Source organism: Melanostigma gelatinosum (genome assembly GCF_949748355.1).
Source record: "Melanostigma gelatinosum genome assembly, chromosome: 7".
Lineage (NCBI taxonomy): Eukaryota > Metazoa > Chordata > Actinopteri > Perciformes > Zoarcidae > Melanostigma > Melanostigma gelatinosum.
This window is the reverse complement of record NC_136640.1, coordinates 22,182,773-22,207,477: the sequence shown is the minus strand read 5'-3', so window position 1 is coordinate 22,207,477 and position 24,705 is coordinate 22,182,773. Positions and strand designations below refer to the sequence as shown.

The 24,705-nt window shown below is 43.1% G+C and overlaps 1 protein-coding gene across 4 annotated transcripts in view; it reads right to left on the bottom strand.

The window, feature by feature from the left end:
* Nucleotides 1-5,601: 5,601 nt before the first annotated feature.
* prx (periaxin) overlaps nt 5,602-24,705 on the bottom strand; it is a 38,328-nt gene continuing 19,224 nt past the window's right edge. The window contains exons 8-10 of one of the 4 annotated variants that reach the window (XM_079272278.1): nt 12,794-24,681; nt 9,002-12,493; nt 5,602-8,361 (exon numbers count right to left, since the gene is read on the bottom strand). In XM_079272278.1, coding sequence (XP_079128404.1) covers nt 8,075-8,361; nt 9,002-12,493; nt 12,794-24,681 — 15,667 coding nt within the window. In that variant the 3' untranslated portion in view covers nt 5,602-8,074. Of the gene's footprint in view, nt 8,362-9,001; nt 24,682-24,705 lie in introns of all 4 variants that reach the window. The other 3 variants (XM_079272277.1, XM_079272279.1, XM_079272276.1) reach the window with 3 other exon arrangements.

Genomic DNA, 24,705 nt, shown 5'->3' with positions numbered 1-24,705 from the left:
TCCTCCAAATTGCCCCAGCTTCATCCCCTTCCTCAGGATTTACTCTCCCCTCTACATTCTCTTCCTGTGACTCCTCTTCTCTATTTTCCCACGACAGCTCATCCCTCCGCTCTGCTCTGCTGAGCTCAGTTGTACTATAGTTGCAAACGTTTCCTGTCACGGTCCTCGTGTCTTTCTCAGAGATGGAAGGGTCTCCGTGTCTGAGAGGCGAAGACGAAGCTTCTCTCTCCTCTGGCTGACTGTGTTTAACCACATTTTGAAAGAAAGACTGGGCTTTTCTGCTTGTGCTCTCGTTCACAGTGTTGTTCTCGTCAGTCAAACGGTTTGGATCTTGTTGCTCAAATCTGCTTAGAACCAGTTCTTCTTTCCCCGCGATCCCTGGGTCTGCTACCCGTTGGTGACAGCCCTCCAGGTGATCTTCTCTGCTGTTCTCTTGCTCTCTCTGAACACCACAAATCACAGGGTCTGTATTGCAGTTGCTGCTCTCTACAGGAGCCGAGGGTTCAGGGCCGACTGCGGCGCTGATGGAGGCAGGGCAGGCGGAGACAGAGATGTCCTCATACCGGACGGATACAACCGAGAATTCAGCAGGAGTTTGATTGATGCTCCCTTCCTCATCTTCAAGATCAACGCTCTCCATCTCTTTCACTGCTTTTTGTTCTGCCTCCACATGATAGGGAAATGATATAATGTCATCAGTCACCTGTCTGGAATGGCTATGAACCAAATCATTATTTACAGTATGCATTTTCATAACCTCAGAGTTTGTATCCTGCCCTCTCTCTGAATAATCGTCTTCGCCTTGAGAAGTTTGTGTCCTTGGCTCCTCGTTTCTCTCGGCTTCTCTAATCTCTTTAACATCACAGCTGCTGTGAGATTCTGGGTGAAAGTTTTTAGCTTCTAGGTCAGGGTTTGTTTCTGCCAAAAATGAGTTGGATGACTCTAACCTGCAGATGCCCCCCTTCTCCTCCTCCTCCTCCTCCTCGTTATTTTGCTTCTCCTTCCTCATTCCTTTCGCCTCACCGTTCAGCCTGTTTGAGGCGCCTCTTCTTGGACTTTCCCCTCCATCGCATTCATCCTGGCTTTCCTTCCTCTGTGCTCTCTTTCCACACTGAGTACAAGTTTCGGGAGCAGCACTGTGGCAGCATCTAGGACTTCTGCACGCTTCCTCTTTCTCCCGTCTGGGAGACTGTTTACTGGCCAGGCCCCCTTTGTCTCGCTCTTCCTGCCTTTCTTCCAGATTGATTTCTCCAGCAGGATCCTCCCTGCCACTCTCCTGCCTCTCTCTGTTCGAGTCTGTTTTCTCCCGGGCTGCTGCATTACCAGACTTCCTCCATCTCCGGCCGGATCGCACCCTAACCCGGTTTACTCCGGTATGTGCCTGCGGAGTTGACCCATTGTCTCTCTTCCCGGCTGGGATGTCTCTGCCTCCGCCGGCTGTCTTCCCTCTTAGCCATCCCCCAACCACGCTGGAGGCTGCACCGGTAGTCACACCAGAACTGGGCTTAGCTGTGGAGTACAAACAGCTCCCTTTCTCAGTCCGGAGGAAGAGGCATTGGGTCTGTGTCTTCCCGCTGCCCTCTGAGGTCTTCAGAGTGGCAACTGTAACCAAAGATCCGATCCCAGCCTGCCTGGCATCCAGCCCCAAAGGAAGGCCGTACCCCATGCGACCCCACTCCCCGCTCAGGTACACATCTGCAGGCCTGGGGCAGGAAGTCGAACCCCCACGGCCTGCAGGAGGAGGTGTGGGGGCTTGTCCTCCACCCAGCAGGCCACCAGCCTTCCGGCGGTTCTTGGAGCACAGGGCCCAGGCTCGGAGGCCCCGGATCAGCGGCAAGTCTCCCAGGCCCAGCTCCATTCGGCTGGGGAAGGGCAAAGAGGCTCGGGAGCACTTGTGGAGCATCTCCCTGGTGGAGCCTGACACATTCAGGCAGGGGTAGTTGTTGTTGTTATTCTGCTGGAGCATGCTGCTCGTTGTTGGCCTCATCTATGTTTTATCCGTTAGTCCTCGCTTATGTTTTATCAAAATTCAGCCTGTCGACTCAAGTTGAGTTCTCATTTGTGAAAGAGAACACTGGCACGATCAAGAGTCTATTCTTGATCCAGAGAGTGACAGCTCAAAGGTACAAATATCATAGTTTAGAAAAAATACACGAAGCATTGTGAAATATCTGAAATACTCTTAGTGAGTCATTTACTTGAAAGCTGACTCTCTCGCTAATCGCTTAACAGCTTATTCTGACAACATCTGAGTTTTGGGACAATAAAAAGGAAAAATAGAACAAGTCGTTTTCCTGACAGCGAGATGGAGCTGTGCTTGTTTTCCCTTTAACGCTCCTTAACTTTGAGAGTCTTCTGGCGAAGAAAAAAACCCGCCCAGGTCAGACATCCAGCTGTCAGCGCTGATGACAGAGAGGATAATGAGAAGTTTGTTTTCTCCCAGATTGATGCTCAGTGAAAACCGCCTTCAGAGCTTCAGCGCCCTCCCTGCTGGCCGGTCTCAACTGTCATAAAACAGCCTGCAGGGAAGTGGGAAAAAACAAGGAAATTAAAGACAAATCGATGAAATAATGTGACGTGTGCTTTACTGTTCTGATTAATATGAAAGCAATTAAAGCAGATTCAAGGTAATTAACATGTAAATGAAAACATAAATGAAAAACGCTTTATTTGTCATAGTTAATTAATTCCACACAGAGAAGTGATTGTGATTCACTTTGGGGAGAATAACTGGATTACATCTATCATGGTGGGGGGTCATGCTTCTGAATCTAATTGGCTTCATTACAAACTATACTTGTACACAATCAAACTCTATTCTTTTTATTTAAAAAATGTGCATTCACATCATGTCTATCGTGGTGCTAATTAGATCAGTTGTTGCATCAGCCGTACATGATCATCACATAGACTAAAAATGAAACCCATGGTGTCCATAAATCCATAAATCCACAGCTCATGCATAAACAGTTTAAAGAATTCATTTTATAAAAATGTTTGTACCATGCATATCACAATAGCCCCGACAGGCTGGGTTCCACTGTGAAGAACATGAACCACGTCAAAACCACACACACCGTACCTGGAAAATCCGTATCTCCAGCCAACGTGTCCGGAAAGAAAGCGATGCCCGAGGAGAGGTTTGATTGTCTCTCACCTCCCTCGATGCCTCGGTGTTTCTGGTCCAGGCTTTGAATGAAGTGTCCTTTACTTAATGTGTCCCTGCTTCCTTGTTGTTTACAGAAAGATCCAATTCAACCTCTCCTCGGGCTGTGGAGCGTCCTTTAGTGGGATCAGCGCCGCCACATCCATCCAGTCGGCCTGCACCACTGGCGCTTCAGCACTACAAATGAGTCAAACATGCATCCGCTTCTGCCCCATCGTCTAAATTAGAGCCGAGCACCACAGTGAAAGCCTATTTCGGTCTATGCCCTCCCTCTCCACTCGTTCGGCCATTGCGCATCATCTCATCCTCCGCGGCTGGGCATAGTGCGTCGCCGCATCTTACCGCAGTAGCCTCCGGTGCGCTCAGCGAGCAGGATGACGGAGAGCTAATTTGACTTGCAGCCCACTCATCGGTAGGAGAGGTGATTCGTGCCGCACAGAGGCAGGGTTGACGTGACAGAGCGGAAGAGTATACGGGGTTGTTGATGCCACAGGAATTAAGAAACAGAACTCAGATACTGCAGGAATTAATCTATAGCCCCAGTTTGCTTATAGTTATTTACGTTTCTGTCAGAGAACTCAGCTATATTTGGCAATATTTGACATCTGACTGAAAAGATATGTCTTTCGCACAATTCAAAATATTTTTAAAACCTGTTTCCCAACAACGGTTTCTTAATCCAAACAGTTGAGTGTCAGAGCCAGGCATGAGGGGAAACGAGACAATTCTGTTGTTTTCATTATTTTTCATTTTGAGAATAAAGTCAACATTTGGAGAATAGCGTTGAAATGTCAGCTCATGACACTAGTAGTTTGGTTTATTCTCAAAAGTTCAACATTTATTCTCAACATTTCGACTTTATTCTCAACATTTCGACTTTATTCCTCCTCTGATTTGTTTTTTTTCATATGCCTGGCACTACACCTGAAAGGGCTACCTTTATTCATGGAATTTCGACTTTATTCTAAAAATGCAAAATAACAAAAATCTGCCCATTCTAATTTTTCTCTTAAGGCAAGGTAATTATTCTTCAGCAAAACAAATGCTGGAGGAGGGGCCCACTTTGAATGCTGTGCATAATCTACCTTTAAGAGATACGAGATGATGAGACAGGCCTACTGAAAAGACGAAACAAGACATAAGCCTCAGTTGTATGAAAACGTCCCATCTTATGCTCTTTAAAGTCTGCTCCATCAGTAGTGAGATATAAACAGTAACAAATGTAGCTGGTGACGCTGCAGTCGCATGCGTCCCTCCTCTCTGTGGCATTGTTCGCTCCTCATATCTCCCCTCACATGCACTCACCCTTGCAGCCTACGTCGCACAGCATCATCACAGCAGTAGATACGATTGAGAACACACATCCACAGACAAACACACACGCACACACAATGGGAAGACGTCATGCACCGGGGTGCATAGTTTATCACTTTCTCTTCCAAAGTCCCTCATCTCCGAGGATTCGTTTCAAAAGATTCGCACATGTGCTTTTGTGTCTCTAATCCGCTGCAGAAAACAATTTTTATTTTTGAATGCTTATGGGTGCTTCTGTGTTTTCACATTTTATTATTGGGTGATGTGCAGCGCTGTCTATCTCTGTGTCTTGTTTTATTCCGCCATTGGAGGGCACCAACATCAAGGGAAGAGACCTGAGGGAGAGCAACAGAGCAGGGATCCCTCTCTATCAGGATGGACAGAAGTGTGATGGCATGTGTACAGAATGAACAACATAACAGAGTTACAACACATTCAACTAGAAAATGCATTTCCTGCTGAAAATGCTTTGGAATGCTGAAAGCTGAAATGAATCTCAAAAACATTGCTGAAAATAGATATCCAATTTTTAAAAAGTTGTTGCAGTATTAGTAAGAGCATTCATTATTTCAACAAAAAAGCCAAATTTTGGCTGGGTGGGGGAGGGAGGGGGAGAGGAGACATAATCATCATGTTTGACACACATAAACATAGGTTATTAAATGACAGGCTTCATCACAAGCAGTTCAGTTAGAATTCACTCTCTGGGGCTTTTATTTTGAAATGGGGTGTGGGGTGTGGGGGAGAAGGGGAGAGGAGACAGAATCATAATGTTAGATAAACACAAACCGGTTATTAAATGACAGGCTCATCACAAGCATTTCAGTTAGGATTCATTCTGTGGGGCTTTTATTTTAAAATGGCGTGTGTGTGTGTATGTGTGTGTGTGTGTGTGTGTGGGGGGGGGGGGGGGTGGAGGAGGGGGGAAAGACCTCTAAAGATCCCTAAGACCTGAATGACTGTATGAGAGAGAGACACTCAGAGAGATTCTGTGCATTCCAACAATTAATATGACAGAAATTGTTTATGTTATGATAGTATAGTAAGTATAACAATGATGGATTTAGATCTGTGTTGAAGCTGTTATAACAGCTTCAACACAGATCTAAATGTTGAGCATGTTGACCTTTCAAAATTGTAATTACAACGAGCAGTTATTACGATTTGTGTAACATATTAGCCTGAAATGTGTTTTCTTTAATTTAGCTCAATTTTCACTCTGGAGTTGTGTTTCTTTCTGCCCACTGAAGTTTCATCTAATGATGAGATTATTGTTTGATTTGCATGGTGGACATGAGGATGTTGTTTACTCTGCTCAAAGTCGTATAGAAACCGGCCTTTAAAATGTGTTTCCATCCATCTTAAAATACTGATATAAATGATTGTGTAATGTTTTATGTTGTGGGGCAGATAGTAGATTCATTGTGCAAATTATGATACAAGCATGAAATTTCGTGGAGTTGTTCTCCAGAGGTATCTGGTCAAGCCTGCCTGATTGGCCATTCAAAAATCCAAGATGGCGGCTATTTCTCAAGATGGCCACCAATTGGGCCTCCCGAAAATTTGTTTTCTTAAATGTTTTTTTTGTGTGAATATCATTTTATTGATCTAACATCTTCAACAACATTCTCTCCAATGCAGCTTTGACAAAAACACTCGGCACTGAAACCCTAAAAATCTAAAAGAAATTCAAAGACTTGATTAAACCAGAAAGGTAAAAATCTCAATACACATATACTACTCAGTGCGCATTACCTTGACATGTCATTACTCTCGTCCCGGCTTTTTAAAAATCTATCATCTGTTTGTCATCACGAAATACAGGCATGGTGTTGAAAGTTGTTGATGAAAAAAAAGTGTGGGAGGCAATTTGTCGGGATTCGTGCATTTTATCATACAATTTCATTCCATCTACCAACCAAGTAAAGTAAGCAAAGTCAAGTGTTCATTCTTAAATGCTTTACATCCACATGAAAAGTAGATCCTTATTTTGAATAATCAGATGGTTGTATGCTGTGAAACTGTAAATGGCTATGAGCAGTGTATACAATCAGTAGTTTTAAAACAATGAGTTTTTATCAAATGCCGGAAACATAACAATAGCTGTTTTTTTCTCTCAAGTGGTAGTTACTGAATTTGAGAATGAAACTTAAATTTCTTAATGTAGAAGATTTAAAAGACTTCTAAGGCAATTTCTTTTAAAAAGGAGAGATGCTTTTTGAAACAAAATGGGTAGAGGGCCATAATAAAATGCTTTCATTAATCTGACATTTTAACATTCAACGTTAGTGTGTAATATATTCAATAATGTGCATAAAAAAATAATCAGAAGAATGTCAGATTATTAAAGACATTTTAATCAAAAGGGACAAGTGCCTTGGTCGTCTTGCTATGACCACCTTACTTCAGTCTTTAGAGGACATGTTTTGTTACGGGCAAGCTTCTGTAAAACATCAAGGCTCGCCATTCCTTGTAGCCTGACAGTAACATCCTTTTTAGAGGGTTATTTTTTTTTTTAATGTCAAGACAAAAAGGTTTACAGTTTTGAAAACTCTTCTCACCGATTGTGTTAAAGTGCCCACCAGCACTTCTAAATCCCCAAATTCCCTCCCAGTCCGCTGTCGATGTTTTGAAACTGAAAACAGTTCACAGAGTTTCAAAAAATCAGCATCAGTCAGGAGGTGTATCTCGGAGCTAAAAACCTCTATCATAAAATATACAGTATAGTGGCTTCTATTTCTGGTAGTGTAAAGTAAAAACATTGATATATATATATTTAAAAAAAACTAGCAGCAGGGTGGCCTACAGTAAATGATCGAGAGCAACCTGTAACCAGAAGGTCACAGATTTGATCCCCACAGCAGAAAAAGAGTCCCGAGTGTCCTGCTCACTCACTGCGACTATCTCTGGGTAACAGCACCAGCTAAATGCTTAAAATACAAAACTATATGGCAGCAAAGGAGAACAGCCCATAATCTCAAAAAGCGCACACCTTTCCTCCAAGACAAATAAAATAGGATCAGAAATAAATATGATTTCTACTCCCGACTGGTGAATATGAAAATAGTTACATTTCCGATCAAAGGGATACTGCTTCAAAATAGCAATGACATAGTTGTATTTACATTGATATTACTCTGGCCTGTTCTGTAATGGTTAAAATTGAATTATTTTGAAATAATGGTTGTGAAATCCATGATGCTGATGTGAGTAAAATACTCATTCCAGCGCATTTTGAACACACAAACAACAATAAATAATCAAGCAATGTGACGTTTACATTCAGAGTGAAAACTTTCAAACCAAACAAAGTCTGATGAATAATTAGGACTAAACTCAAAGAACAGGAACAAAAAAATGTCACATTTAAAATGCAAAAAGTAAGCATAACTCTGTTGCTAATAATGACAATATTGCTGATTGATGAAATGTCATTGTTTTTCATCACATTCATAGCTCGCCTATTACAATATAAAATAAAGACTTTTACTTAATCGAGGTTTGCCATGTTGCAGGCTTAGCATACAAGAACACTGCAACCTTACCAAAGAAAAACAAAAACATCACAAGGCATTTAAGATATCAGAAGCATCTTCAGAAGTTGAAGTCTGACACCTGGTGAGTTGTTGTCGTAGTTGCAGAAGATTCACCTGCTTGCGTTTCTGTGGTAACCGTGTGCCGGGTGATTCTGGTGGTCTTGGTTACCATGGTAAGAGTTCCCTCCTCGGTGGAGGAGACTTGGTGCTCTTTGGACATTTCTTGGGTGGTTAAGTCGAGCCCTGAGGTGTGGAGGCAGAAAGACCCCAAGACGTCAGCCTCACCTCCCACCTCACCCTTCCGCTGGGCCTGAGGAGAACCCTCTGGGGTTATTTGGAGGAAGCCTTGAGGCGGATGAAAGGGAAAAAAGCAGAGGTAAGTAGAAGAAAGGAAGCAAGGAGAAGAGAGGGAGATAGGTGAAGAAATCAAGAAGGAAAAGAAACTTAGCCTTATGTAGCAGAGACAAAGCAGAAGATGCTATATTAATTATTTATAGAATAAACACAAGCAAAACAAATCACAGGCAAGAGGAAAATAAGAACTACATTATACATATGTATGATGCATAATGCAGTGCATATTGTATTCACTTCTATGATAATATAGTAAAATAATGATGCCAGTATCAAGTATAATAGATATCTGCAATTATTCAGTCTCTGGTTCAATACTGCGTCATCATTTATGTGTTTCATCACATCTACAGTCCTATCATGTAGTTTACGGCTTAAATGCGCAGTTACACTTTAAGTGTTGACAGAAAAACTGAATGAATCATACAAAAAGGGTAGTCTACTGTATACTCCTCAATATATAACTTTTCAAAATATTGTTTGTAAGCAAGTAATCAAGTCTCAAGACTCCTTTTTAACCACTACGTGATAAAACATGTTTGACTTTAACAGCATCAACCTTTTTGTAAAAGTCCATGTCAAATTTTTCAAATGTTTTGTCATGTCAGTTTGTTGTTTCCATTATTCTTACCTGTGGAGTGTGGCTTCAGGGTAAACTTAGGGACCTTGAACCAGGGGGAAGACTCTCTTTCTTCAGACTCCCTGCTTTGGCTCTCGACCTCACTCCAAGCCTTGACCTTTGCTGAGCTGAACTCCATGGTAAAACTAGCCGGGGACTCTGAGCTGTCCCTGTCCAGCATATCTGTTCTGGCATGAGATGATACCACATCCTTCGAGAGCTCCTCACTACAACCAGCAAAGGCCATCTTGCCTGATGTTACTTTAAGTCCTTTACTGTCTTCCATTTCTCCCGGCGACGAATCCTTCCCCACTGCAGCCATCTTACCATATGGAGAAGTTAACTCCACTTTTGGAAGTTGGATTTTGCCACTGAATGTCCCTTTATTGTCCTTTGAGCCCTTGTGAGGACTTGCATCTTTTTCACCATTGAGACTTGAACTTGAACCTTCGCCCTTTAGACTGACATCAAATGATCCAGATTTGCCAGGAGAAAATGATACGGCTGATTTATCAAAACTCTGCTTCATTTTGATTTTGGGCATCTTCACTTTGATGTCCTCTTTTTCAGCCTCAACTGTTGTCTTCTCTTCTAGACGGCCTGTGCATGCACTGGGCCCATCTGCCTGTGAAGGATTTACTAAGACGAAGACAGCTTTCTTTACTTTGGGCAATTTAGGGCCCTCATACTGGATTTCTTGCCCATATATATTCATTCTTCCCTCAGGAGAGGAGATGGAGGGTAATGGAACACCAAATTTAGGGATTTTGATTTTCTTGCCCTTTTCTGTTTTGTCCTCATCTTCATATTGTGATGTACCTATATCAAACTCTATGTCTGGAATCCTGGGAACTTTGATTTCTGCTTTGGATGACAAGGGGCCACTCTCTCCTTCTGTTCCTAAGTCAGCTGAACCTTGTTTGGTTTTCAGACTAACACTTGGTAATGTAACCTCTGGCACTGGTATGTTAATACGATCTTTGTTCTCTTCATGTCCGTTGTGGGTTTCAACTTCAACTTCATACTCAAATCTTTCTTTACCCTTGCATCTGTGTTTGACCTGACCACCTAACTCCTCATCACCACACTTTTTGCAAATTTTCGCTTCTGCTGTTACATCTCTGCCAGTTTTCTTTTTTGGCATTCCAATCCTGAATTTTGTTCCCATGACTTTTGGCCCCTTTACTTTGCTGCTGGTTCCTGCTGTGTTGAGATCCAAGTCAGGTAGTTCAACTTTTTTCCTGTCCTTTTTGCCCTCTCCTCTATGAAGTCCTATATCAAGCTCCAGGTCTCCTTTTGGAACTTTGATATCTATTGTTGGCATCTTGAGTTTCAGACCTTTGTGCTCTCCATCTACATGCAAATCAGCTTCCCCATGTGCCCCTGTGTCTTGTTTAGGTATACTTTGTGTCAAATCAATGTCCAGTTCTGGTGATGTGACTTGTGGCACTTTTATTTTCCCTCTTGCCTCAATGGTTGGTAAGTTAATCTCTGCTTCACCTGATTTACTCTTCTGCAGTGATATACTTCCCTTTGGAAGTTTAATATGTGGACCTTTGAACTTTCCTCCTGTGACATCCATTTCTATAGCAGGTGCTTCAATATCTTTACTTTTACCTTTAGGTAGTGAAATATCAACTTTTGGCATCTTGATAGATGACAATTTGATTGTTCCTCCCTCTGCCTCCATTTTCTCTTCTGGTATATCAATATTTGCTTTTCCTTTAGGGATAGATATGTCGAAATTAGGTATCTTGAACTGTCCACCATCTGCCTTAATCTCTACCTCTGGACCTTTGATTGAAGGTTTTCCTTTAGGAAGCGATATGTCCACTTTTGGCATCTTGAACTTTCCTCCTTCAGCCTTCAGTTCAACTTTGGGGACTTCAGGTTTTCCTTTTGGCAGTGAAATGTCGACTGAGGGCATTGTCATCTGTGGCATTTTAGATATGCCTCCCTGCATTTCAAACTTTGCTTCTTTAGTTTCGCCACATTTTCCTTTGGGTAGACAGATGTCAACATCTGGCATTTTTATGTGAGGCATTTTTAAGTTTCCTCCTGCACCTCCCTCTATTTCAAGATCTGGACCCTCAAGTCTTCCTGTAGGCAGAGAGATGTCAAAATCTGGCATTTTCCAATGAGGCATTTTGAACTTACCCCCAGTACCTCCCTCCATTTCAAAATCTGGACCTTCAATGTTTCCTTTTGGCAAAGAGATGTCCACATCTGGCATTTTCATTTGAGGCATTTCAAATTGTCCTCCGGTACCTCCCTCTATTTCAACATCTGGACCTTCAATCTTTCCTTTGGGAAGTGAAATATCAACAGAAGGCATGTTGAGATGGGGCATCTTGAATTTTCCACCTTCTCCTTTGATCCCTATTTCTGGACCTTCGACCTTTCCTTTGGGAAGAGAGACATCGATCTTGAGCATTTTTATGTGAGGCATTTTGAATTTCCCTCCAGTACCTCCCTCCATTTCAACATCTGGACCTTCGATCTTTCCTTTGGGCAGAGAGATGTCGATGTTGGGCATTTTCACATGAGGCATTTTGAATTTCCCTCCAGTACCTCCCTCCATGTCAACATCTGGACCTTCGATCTTTCCTTTTGGCAAAGAGATGTCCACATCTGGCATTTTCATTTGAGGCATTTCAAATTGTCCTCCGGTACCTCCCTCTATTTCAACATCTGGACCTTCAATCTTTCCTTTGGGAAGTGAAATATCAACAAAAGGCATGTTGAGATGGGGCATCTTGAATTTTCCACCTTCTCCTTTGATCCCTATTTCTGGACCTTCGACCTTTCCTTTGGGAAGAGAGACATCGATCTTGAGCATTTTTATGTGAGGCATTTTGAATTTCCCTCCAGTACCTCCTTCCATTTCAACATCTGGACCTTCGATCTTTCCTTTGGGCAGAGAGATGTCGATGTTGGGCATTTTCACATGAGGCATTTTGAATTTCCCTCCGGTACCTCCCTCCATGTCAACATCTGGACCTTCGATCTTTCCTTTGGGAAGTGAAATATCAACAGAAGGCATGTTGAGATGGGGCATCTTGAATTTTCCGCCTTCTCCTTTGATCTCCATTTCTGGACCTTCAATCTGTCCTTTGGGTAGAGAGATGTCGATGTTGGGCATTTTCACATGAGGCATTTTGAATTTCCCTCCGGTACCTCCCTCCTTGTCAACATCTGGACCTTCGATCTTTCCTTTGGGAAGTGAAATATCAACAGAAGGCATGTTGAGATGGGGCATCTTGAATTTTCCACCTTCTCCTTTGATCCCTATTTCTGGACCTTCGACCTTTCCTTTGGGAAGAGAGACATCGATGTTGGGCATTTTCATGTGAGGCATTTTGAATTTCACTCCAGTACCTCCCTCCATTTCAACATCCGGACCTTCGATCTTTAATTTGGGTAGAGAGATGTCGATGTTGGGCATTTTCATGTGAGGCATTTTGAATTTCCCTCCATTACCTCCCTCCATTTCAACATCTGGACCTTCAATCTTTCCTTTGGGAAGTGAAATATCAACAGAAGGCATGTTGAGATGGGGCATCATGAATTTTCCACCTTCTCCTTTGATCTCCATTTCTGGAACGTCGATCTTTCCTTTGGGTAGAGAGATGTCGATGTTGGGCATTTTCATGTGAGGCATTTTGAATTTCCCTCCGGTACCTCCCTCCATGTCAACATCTGGAGCTTCGATCTTTCCTTTGGGAAGTGAAATAGCAACAGAAGGCATGTTGAGATGGGGCATCTTGAATTTTCCGCCTTCTCCTTTGATCTCCATTTCTGGACCTTCAATCTTTCCTTTGGGTAGAGAGATGTCGATGTTGGGCATTTTTATGTGAGGCATTTTGAATTTCCCTCCAGTACCTCCCTCTATTTCAACATCTGGACCTTCGATCTTTCCTTTGGGAAGTGAAATATCAACAGAAGGCATGTTGAGATGGGGCATCTTGAATTTTCTACCTTCTCCTTTGATCTCCATTTCTGGACCTTCGAGCTTTCCTTTGGGAAGTGAAATATCAACAGAAGGCATGTTGAGATGGGGCATCTTGAATTTTCCACCTTCTCCTGTGATCTCCATTTCTGGAACGTCGATCTTTCCTTTGGGTAGAGAGATGTCGATGTTGGGCATTTTCATGTGAGGCATTTTGAATTTCCCTCCGGTACCTCCCTCCATGTCAACATCTGGTGCTTCAATCTTTCCTTTGGGAAGTGAAATAGCAACAGAAGGCATGTTGAGATGGGGCATCTTGAATTTTCCGCCTTCTCCTTTGATCTCCATTTCTGGACCTTCAATCTTTCCTTTGGGTAGAGAGATGTCGATGTTGGGCATTTTTATGTGAGGCATTTTGAATTTCCCTCCGGTACCTCCCTCCATGTCAACATCTGGACCTTCGATCTTTCCTTTGGGAAGTGAAATATCAGCAGAAGGCATGTTGAGATGGGGCATCTTGAATTTTCCACCTTCTCCTTTGATCTCCATTTCTGGACCTTCGAGCTTTCCTTTGGGAAGTGAAATATCAATAGAAGGCATGTTGAGATGGGGCATCTTGAATTTTCCGCCTTCTCCTTTGATCTCCATTTCTGGACCTTCAATCTTTCCTTTGGGTAGAGAGATGTCGATGTTGGGCATTTTTATGTGAGGCATTTTGAATTTCCCTCCGGTACCTCCCTCCATGTCAACATCTGGAGCTTCGATCTTTCCTTTGGGAAGTGAAATAGCAACAGAAGGCATGTTGAGATGGGGCATCTTGAATTTTCCGCCTTCTCCTTTGATCTCCATTTCTGGACCTTCAATCTTTCCCTTGGGAAGTGAAATATCAACAGAAGGCATGTTGAGATGGGGCATCTTGAATTTTCCACCTTCTCCTTTGATCTCCATTTCTGGACCTTCAAGCTTTCCTTTGGGATGAGAAATATCAACAGAAGGCATGTTGAAATGTGGCATTCTGAATTTTCCACCTTCTCCTTTGATCCCTATTTCTGGACCTTTGACCTTTCCTTTGGGAAGAGAGACATCGATGTCGGGCATTTTCATGTGAGGCATTTTGAATTTCCCTCCAGTACCTCCCTCCATTTCAACATCTGGACCTTCGATCTTTCCTTTGGGAAGTGAAATATCAACAGAAGGCATGTTGAGATGGGGCATCTTGAATTTTCCGCCTTCTCCTTTGATCTCCATTTCTGGACCTTCGACCTTTCCTTTGGGAAGAGAGACATCGATGTCGGGCATTTTCATGTGAGGCATTTTGAATTTCCCTCCAGTACCTCCCTCCATTTCAACATCTGGACCTTCGATCTTTCCTTTGGGAAGTGAAATATCAACAGAAGGCATGTTGAGATGGGGCATCTTGAATTTTCCGCCTTCTCCTTTGATCTCCATTTCTGGACCTTCAATCTTTCCCTTGGGAAGTGAAATATCAACAGAAGGCATGTTGAGATGGGGCATCTTGAATTTTCCACCTTCTCCTTTGATCTCCATTTCTGGACCTTCGAGCTTTCCTTTGGGAAGTGAAATATCAATAGAAGGCATGTTGAAATGTGGCATACTGAATTTTCCACCTTCTCCTTTGATCCCTATTTCTGGACCTTCGATCTTTCCTTTGGGTAGAGAGATGTCGATGTTGGGCATTTTCATGTGAGGCATTTTGAATTTCCCTCCAGTACCTCCCTCCTTTTCAACATCTGGACCTTCGATCTTTCCTTTGGGAAGTGAAATATCAACAGAAGGCATGTTGAGATGGGGCATCTTGAATTTTCCGCCTTCTCCTTTGATCTCCATTTCTGGAACTTCGATCTTCCCTTTGGGTAGAGAGATGTCGATGTTGGGCATTTTCATATGAGGCATTTTGAATTTCCCTCTGGTACCTCCCTCCATGTCAACATCGGGACCTTCGATCTTTCCTTTGGGTAGAGAGATGTCGATGTTGGGCATTTTCAAGTCAGGCATTTTGAATTTCCCTCCAGTACCTCCCTCCATTTCAACATCTGGACCTTCGATCTTTCCTTTGGGAAGTGAAATATCAACAGAAGGCATGTTGAGATGGGGCATCTTGAATTTTCCACCTTCTCCTTTGATCGCCATTTCTGGACCTTCGAGCTTTCCTTTGGGAAGTGAAATATCAATAGAAGGCATGTTGAAATGTGGCATTTTGAATTTTCCACCTTCTCCTTTGATCCCTATTTCTGGACCTTCGACCTTTCCTTTGGGAAGAGAGACATCGATGTCGGGCATTTTCATGTGAGGCATTTTGAATTTCCCTCCAGTACCTCCCTCCATTTCAACATCTGGACCTTCAATCTTTCCTTTGGGTAGAGAGATGTCGATGTTGGGCATTTTAATGTGAGGCATTTTGAATTTCCCTCCAGTACCTCCCTCCATTTCAACATCTGGACCTTCGATCTTTCCTTTGGGAAGTGAAATATCAACAGAAGGCATGTTGAGATGGGGCATCTTGAATTTTCCACCTTCTCCTTTGATCTCCATTTCTGGACCTTCAATCTTTCCTTTGGGTAGAGAGATGTCGATGTTGGGCATTTTCATATGAGGCATTTTGAATTTCCCTCCGGTACCTCCTTCTAATTCAACATCTGGGCATTCGAGCTTTCCTTTGGGAAGTGAAATATCAACAGAAGGCATGTTGAGATGGGGCATCTTGAATTTTCTGCCTTCTCCTTTGATCTCCATTTCTGGACCTTCAATCTTTCCTTTGGGTAGAGAGATGTCGATGTTGGGCATTTTTATGTGAGGCATTTTGAATTTCCCTCCAGTACCTCCCTCCATTTCAACATCTGGACCTTCGATCTTTCCTTTGGGAAGTGAAATATCAATAGAAGGCATGTTGAAATGTGGCATACTGAATTTTCCACCTTCTCCTTTGATCCCTATTTCTGGACCTTCGACCTTTCCTTTGGGAAGAGAGACATCGATGTCGGGCATTTTCATGTGAGGCATTTTGAATTTCCCTCCAGTACCTCCCTCCATTTCAACATCTGGACCTTCGATCTTTCCTTTGGGTAGAGAGATGTCGATGTTGGGCATTTTCATGTGAGGCATTTTGAATTTCCCTCCAGTACCTCCCTCCATTTCAACATCTGGACCTTCGATCTTTCCTTTGGGTAGAGAGATGTCGATGTTGGGCATTTTCATGTGAGGCATTTTGAATTTCCCTCCAGTACCTCCCTCCATTTCAACATCTGGACCTTCGATCTTTCCTTTGGGAAGTGAAATATCAACAGAAGGCATGTTGAGATGGGGCAGCTTGAATTTTCCGCCTTCTCCTTTGATCTCCATTTCTGGAACTTCGATTTTCCCTTTGGGTAGAGAGATGTCGATGTTGGGCATTTTCATATGAGGCATTTTGAATTTCCCTCTGGTACCTCCCTCCATGTCAACATCGGGACCTTCGATCTTTCCTTTGGGTAGAGAGATGTCGATGTTGGGCATTTTCAAGTCAGGCATTTTGAATTTCCCTCCAGTACCTCCCTCTATTTCAACATCTGGACCTTCGATCTTTCCTTTGGGAAGTGAAATATCAACAGAAGGCATGTTGAGATGGGGCATCTTGAATTTTCCACCTTCTCCTTTGAACTCCATTTCTGGACCTTCGAGCTTTCCTTTGGGAAGTGAAATATCAATAGAAGGCATGTTGACATGTGGCATACTGAATTTTCCACCTTCTCCTTTGATCCCTATTTCTGGACCTTCGATCTTTCCTTTGGGAAGAGAGACATCGATGTCGGGCATTTTCATGTGAGGCATTTTGAATTTCCCTCCAGTACCTCCCTCCATTTCAACATCTGGACCTTCGATCTTTCCTTTGGGTAGAGAGATGTCGATGTTGGGCATTTTCATGTGAGGCATTTTGAATTTCCCTCCAGTACCTCCCTCCATTTCAACATCTGGACCTTCGATCTTTCCTTTGGGAAGTGAAATATCAACAGAAGGCATGTTGAGATGGGGCATCTTGAATTTTCCGCCTTCTCCTTTGATCTCCATTTCTGGAACTTCGATCTTCCCTTTGGGTAGAGAGATGTTGATGTTGGGCATTTTCATATGAGGCATTTTGAATTTCCCTCTGATACCTCCCTCCATGTCAACATCGGGACCTTCGATCTTTCCTTTGGGTAGAGAGATGTCGATGTTGGGCATTTTCAAGTCAGGCATTTTGAATTTCCCTCCAGTACCTCCCTCCATTTCAACATCTGGACCTTCGATCTTTCCTTTGGGAAGTGAAATATCAACAGAAGGCATGTTGAGATGGGGCATCTTGCATTTTCCACCTTCTCCTTTGATCTCCAGTTCTGGACCTTCGAGCTTTCCTTTGGGAAGTGAAATATAAATAGAAGGCATGTTGAAATGTGGCATTTTGAATTTTCCACCTTCTCCTTTGATCCCTATTTCTGGACCTTCGACCTTTCCTTTGGGAAGAGAGACATCGATGTCGGGCATTTTCAGGTGAGGCATTTTTAATTTCCCTCCAGTACCTCCCTCCATTTCAACATCTGGAGCTTCAATCTTTCCTTTGGGTAGAGAGATGTCAATGTTGGGCATTTTCATGTGAGGCATTTTGAATTTCCCTCCAGTACCTCCCTCCAGTTCAACATCTGGACCTTCGATCTTTCCTTTGGGAAGTGAAATATCAACAGAAGGCATGTTGAGATGGGGCATCTTGAATTTTCCACCTTCTCCTTTGATCTCCATTTCTGGACCTTCAATCTTTCCTTTGGGTAGAGAGATGTCGATGTTGGGCATTTTCATATGAGGCATTTTGAATTTCCCTCCGGTACCTCCCTCTAATTCAACATCTGGACCTTCGATCTTTCCTTTGGGAAGTGAAATATCAACAGAAGGCATGTTGAGATGGGGCATCTTGAATTTTCCACCTTCTCCTTTGATCCCTATTTCTGGACCTTCGACCTTTCCTTTGGGAAGAGAGACATCGATGTTGGGCATTTTCATGTGAGGCATTTTGAATTTCCCTCCAGTACCTCCCTCCATTTCAACATCTGGACCTTCGATCTTTCCTTTGGGTAGAGAGATGTCGATGTTGGGTATTGTCATGTGAGGCATTTTGAATTTCCCTCCAGTACCTCCCTCCATTTCAACATCTGGACCTTCAATCTTTCCTTTGGGAAGAGAGACATCGATGTTGGGCATTTTCATGTGAGGCATTTTGAATTTCCCTCCAGTACCTCCCTCCATTTCAACATCTGGACCTTCAATCTTTCCTTTGGGAAGAGAGACATCAATGTTGGGCATTTTCATGTGAGGTATTTTGAATTTCCCTCCAGTACCTCCCTCCATTTCAACATCTGGACCTTCAATCTTTCCTTTGGGAAGTGAAATATCAACAGAAGGCATGTTGAGATGGGGCATCTTGAATTTTCCACCTTCTCCTTTGATCTCCATTTCTGGACCTTCAATCTGTCCTTTGGGCAGAGAGATGTCAATGTTGGGCATTTTCATGTGAGGCATTTTGAATTTCCCTCCAGTACCTCCCTCCATTTCAACATATTGACCTTCGATTTTTCCTTTGGGCAGAGCGATTTCGATGTTGGGCATTTTCATGTGAGGAATTTTGAATTTCCCTCCAGTGACTTCCCGCATTTCAACATCTGGACCTTCGATGTTTGCTTTGGGCAGAGAGATGTCGATCTTAGGCATTTTCATTTGCGGAATTTCAAATTGTTTTCCTGTACCGCCCTTTATTTCAACATCTGGACCTTCAAAACCTCCTTTGAGCAGAGATATGTGACCTTCAATGTTAACTGGTTTTCCTTTAGGAAGGGACAAGTCAATATTAGGCATCTTGAATTTGCCTCCTAGTCCATCAAACTTTGCGTCATGCTTTACTCTTGGCAGGGACACATCCAGGTCTATTTTGGGAATGGAAACGTCAATTGTTGGCATTTTGGGAATTTTGAGGTTTCCCTCATAAGTTCTGATATCAGCCTCTGAGACATCAACCTCTGCTTTGGGGAGAAGAACCTCAGTCTCTGGTGTTTTAGCCACTGGTAGTGACAGCTCAATAGAGGGCATCTTAACCTTTGTCTTAGACTCAAGGTAACCACTTGGCTTACCTAAATCTTTTTCTTTAGAGCCAAATCCTGACATGGAGAACTTTGGTAGTTTGATAGAGACATCTGGTGCATGAAAGCCACCCTTCCCTTCCACTTCTGCCAACAGTTTAGCATCAACCTCTCCCTCTGGGAGTTGCCCTTTTGGTGATGATCTTTTAAACTTGGGGAATTTCACTTTGTATTTGGATTTTTTGTCTGAGCTCTCAACACTGATTTCCGGTTTAGAAATGTTAATTTCCCCCTTTTTCGCTTTGACATCCACATCAGGACAAGACACAGATACATCAGCATGCTTTTTGGATACACCAAATGAGGGCATTTTTATTTTAGTCTTTTTTACTTTGACTTTTCCGTCCCCATCAAACTCTACTGATGGTGCCCTAATCTCTCCTTCCACATGTGGCAGGCTGAGGGAAACATCTCCCTTGGGGCCAGATATTCCCAAATCACCACTCTTAGACTTCCCACCAAACCTGGGAAGAGAGAAACTGGGGACTTTGAGGGAGACATCAGGTATATCAAAGCTGCCCCCTGAAGAAGGCCTGCCCCCCTCTGCTTTAAGAAGCTCCAATTCCACATCGTCAGCTTTAGGTTTGATGAGGCCAAAGTCTAGATCCACTTTTGGAGCTGAGATGTCAACTGTCGGTAGTTTGACAGAAGGAAGTTTGAGGGATGCATCTGGACCATCTACACCACCTGTCCAGATGTCTGCATCTTTAACTTTCAACTTGGCTGGATTAATATCTCTTTTGAGACCAAAGCTCTTCAAATCTCCTGATGCTTCAGGACCACTGGTGTCCACTTTAAGACTTTTGTCTTTCAGCCCAGAGGGAAGGCTGAGGTCAAGATCGAATCTGGGGAGATTAATGTCAAGACTTGGCATTTGGAGCCCACTCCCTTTCTTACCAGATATGTCAACTTTTGGTACTTCAAATTTTCCCTTTCCAGAAGGTCCTTCAATGTCGATGTCTCCCTCCACTTTTCCCACTGGAACGAAAATGTCAACAGCTGGCAATGCAATCTCTCCTCCCTTCATCTGTGGTCGTTCCACTCTGACATTGCCTTCTGGCAGGTTCATCTTTGGAAGTGAAATGTCAAATTTGGGCATTTTAAATCTTCCTCCTTTTACTTCAGGACCCTCAATACTGAGGTCAGCATCAGCCTTTCCTTTGGGGAGTGACAGGTCAATGTCTGGTAGGTAGATTTTTCCTCCTTTGATGTCTGGGCCTTTTGCACTGACATCGCCTTCAGATAGACTCACTTTTGGTAAAGACACATCAAATTCTGGCATTTTAAATTTACCCCCCTTCACCTCAGGACACTGAACATCGAGGTTGCCTTCAACTTTTCCTTTGGGGAGGGAAATGTCAACAGTTGGCAAGTTAAACTTTCCTCCTTTAACATCAGGAACTTCAGGGCTGATATCTACTTTTGGAGCCTTGATATTAGGGCGAGACAAGTCACCTTTGACTTCAGGTCCTCGAATATTAACATCAACTCCTTTTGCTTTGATTTTTGGAAGTGAGATATCAACTGAGGGCATGTGAAACTTGTCTCCTTTACCACTGTGCCCATTGATGTCAATATCCACATCTGCTTTTCCTTTTGGAAGTGCCATTTCAATAATAGGCATATCAATTTGTCCTTTGATATCTGGTCCCTCCACATTGGCTTCAACCTTTGGGAGACTCACTTTTGGTAAAGAGACATCAAATTTCGGCATTTTGAATTTCCCTCCTTTCACCTCAGGCTTATCAACTTTTGCTTTGGGGAGGGAAATGTCAACAGTTGGGATGTTGACCTTTCCTCCTTTGACATCAGGACCCTCAAGGCTGATATCTACATCGGGAGATTTTATTTTGGGAAGAGACACATCAAGTGTTGGCATGTTTAGTTTTCCACCTTTAACACCAGGGCCTTCAATATTTATGTCTAGACCCTTAGCTTTCATCTTAGGAAGAGAGATATCAACAGAGGGCATATGGAACTTGCCTCCTTTGCCAGCATGCCCTTCAATTTCAATTTTCCCTCCTGCTTTTCCTTTGGGGAGTGAAATATCAATGTCTGGCATCTCAATCTTCCCTCCCTTAATGTCTGGGCCTTTTAGTTTGACATCCGCCTGTGGGAGCCTCACTTCTGGCAGTGCGACATCAAATTTTGGCATTTTATATTTACCCCCTTTCAACTCAAGCCCCTCAATATCAGGGTCACCCTCAACTTTTCCTACAGGGAGTGAAATGTCACCTTTAAGTTCAGGTCCTTCAATATCAACATCAACTCCTTTTGCTTTTATCTTAGGTAGAGATATATCAACCGAGGGCATATGAAACTTGTCTCCTTTACCCACATGTCCCTCAATGTCAACGTCTCCCTTTACTTTTCCTTTTGGGAGTGAAATATCAACTGTTGGTATTTCCACATTGCCCTCTGGCAGGTTCATCTTTGAGAGTGAAACATCAAATTTGGGCATGTTGAATTTTCCTCCTTTTACTTCAGGACCCTCAATACTAAGGTCAGCCTTTCCTTTGGCAAGTGACAGGTCAATGTCTGGTAGGTTGATTTTTCCTCCCTTGATGTCTGGGCCTTTTACTTTTACATCACCCTCTGGAAGACTTACTTTTGGTAAAGACACATTCAATTTTGGCATTTTAAATTTGCTCCCCTTCACTTCAGGATACTCAACATTAAGGTCACCCTCAACTTTTCCTTTAGGGAGTGAAATGTCACCTTTGACTTCAGGTGCTTGAATATCAACATCAAATCCCTTTGCTTTGATTTTAGGAAGAGAGATATCAACTGAGGGCATGTGAAACTTGCCCCCCTTACCCCCACATCTGTCAATGTCAGCATCTCCCGCTATTTTAAATTTGACTCCTTTTACCCCAGGACCCTCAATACTAAGGTCAGCCTTTCCTTTCGGGAGTGACAGGTCAATGTCTGGCATGTTGATTTTTCCTCCCGTAAATTCAGGACCTTTGACTTTTCCTGTAGGAAGTTCAATATCATACGAGGGTATTTCAATATTCCCATATTTTCCAGAGTGAATGTCAATATCAATGTCTCCCTGTGATTTTCCTTTAGGAAGCGAGAGGTCGATTTTTGGCATTTCAAATTTCAAACCTTTAACTTTCGGACCTTGAAAATTCACATCTCCTTCAGGGAATTTTACTGCAGGGAGGGCGATGTCTACAGATGGCAGGTTGAATTTGCCTCTTTTCCCTTCACCTTCGAAACTGATACCCTCTAATGTCCCTTGAGGGGTTGAGATGTCAATAGTTGGCATTTTAATTTCCCCACCTTTGATTTCTGGTCCCTCGGTATTGATGTCACCTCGTTTTGATTTCATTTTAGGGAGAGAAACATCAATTGAGGGCATATGAAAATGCCCTCCTTTACCTTTAGTTTCTAGGTCACCCTCCACTTTTCCCTTTGGAAGAGCGATATCAATTGAGGGTCCCTCAAGGCCAATATTTCCCTCAGGCATCTTCATTTTTGGTAGCGATACATCAAATGAAGGCAGCTTAAACTTGCCTCCTTTTCCTGTGGGTCCCTCAATATCTATCTTACCCTCTGCTTTTCCTTTTGGAAGAGAGATATCAACTGTAGGCAGCTCAGCTTTAACATCGATGTTACCCCCCAGTGATTTGATCTTCGGTCGTGACACATCTAAAGAAGGCATCTGGAGCTTTCCTGCTTTGGCTCCAGGACCTTCAATTTTTACCTCCCCCTCTGGTGTTTTCATAGCAGGAAGAGGGATGTCGACTGACGGCATGTTAAACTTTGCTCCACCTTTGACTTCAGGTCCTTCAATATCAATCTCTCCCTCCTTGGTTTTTATCTTTGGGAGTGAGATGTCAAATGTTTGCATCTTGAACTTGGCACCGCTACCACCACTGCCCTCCAGCTCCATGTTGCCCTCTATGTTCGCCTTGGGGAGTGAAAAGTCAACATTTGGAAACTTCACATCTCCTTCAGGTAGCTTCATTTTTGGGAGAGAAATGTCTAAAGAGGGCATGTTAAATTTGCTTCCTTTTAATTCACTGCCATCAATGTTCAAATCTCCCTCTACGTTTCCTCTGGGAACAGAGATATCAACATTAGGCATCTTGATCTTCCCACCTTTGATTTCAGGTCCCTCCAAAACAACCTCTCCCTCAGGCAACTTCATTTTTGGAAGAGTTACATCATATGAAGGCATTTTAAACTTGCCACCTTGTCCCGCAAAGTCTCCTTGCATTTTGCCTTTGGGCAGAGAAATGTTGAGTGTGGGTATTTCACATTTACCACCTTTCACATCAGGGCCTTCAATGTCGACCTCCATCTCACTCGTCTTCATTTTAGGGAGAGAATAGTCAAAAGATGGTAATTGGAATTTTCCTCCTTCAAAATCAGGTGTTCCTGCTTTGCCTTTGGGAAGCGTCAGGTCTACTTTGGGCAACTTGAAGCCTTCTCCTTTCATATAAACTTTTCCTTCCGGTGACTTAATCTTTGGAAGAGATATGTCAAACTCAGGCAATTTGAACTTCCCATCTCCACCAACATAATAATCCATATCCACATCTCCACCCTCTGGTTTCACCTTTGGGAGAGAGATGTCTACAGAAGGTAGATTGAATTTCCCTCCACCTTTTGGACCTTCAATATCCATTTTGGATGATCCAATATTTGGCAATGAGATATTAACCTTCGGTATGGAGATTTTGGGCCCTTTGAAAGTGCCCTCCACCTCATCAGGAATTCTGTGTCTGGTGTCCAATTCCAAATCAACATCAGGCACAGAGATGTCCACGGAAGGCATTTTGATTGCTGTCTTCCCAGCTCCTTTAAACTCTGGGAGTGACACTTCCACGTCAGACTTTCCCGTAACTTTTGGTACAGAAATATCAACAGAAGGCATTTGAATAGATGCAGCTTTTACTGAGAGATCGACTTCCTTCTTTGGTTTGATGATATTTACTTCGGGGAGATTAATCTCACCACCTCCCTTGATTGCTACTTTTGGAGGCGTTATGTCAGCGTGAGGCAGTTTAATTCCTTTGGATTTTACCTTGATGTCACCATCTATCTCATCTGAATGACGTGAGAGTCTAACTTTGGGCAGTTTTAACTTTGGCATTCTTAACTTTGTATCTCCTTTGCCTACGTCTACATCCACTTTTCCCACAGCTGCATCAGTTCCTCCTTTGATGTTGATTTTAGGAGCTTTAATTTCTGCCTTTCCTTTCACAGCGGGCAAAGATGCCTCAGCTTTTCCTGAAGGGAGTGCAAACTCCACATCAGGCGCATTCATCTTAACCCCTCCCTTCTCCATGTCCATGTTTTTATCACCAGACGAACTGAACTCCACTGATGGGAGCTGGGTGTTCACACCTGGAGGGCTCAGCTCTACAGATCCAGTTTCCAATGCTGAGCCTGGCTTTGTGTGTTTGGTCTTAGGAAATGTGATTCCAAACTTGTGTCCTTTTCCTTTGGTTTTCACTTTAGCTCCAGTTATCTCAGGTGGAGAGATATTCACCTGTCCCTCGAGTCGTCCTGTGTCCACTTTTCCTCCTTTGTCTTCTCCAGTGTAACCCTTTGTTGTCATGTGGGGAAACCTGAGAGGACAATGTAAAGAAAAG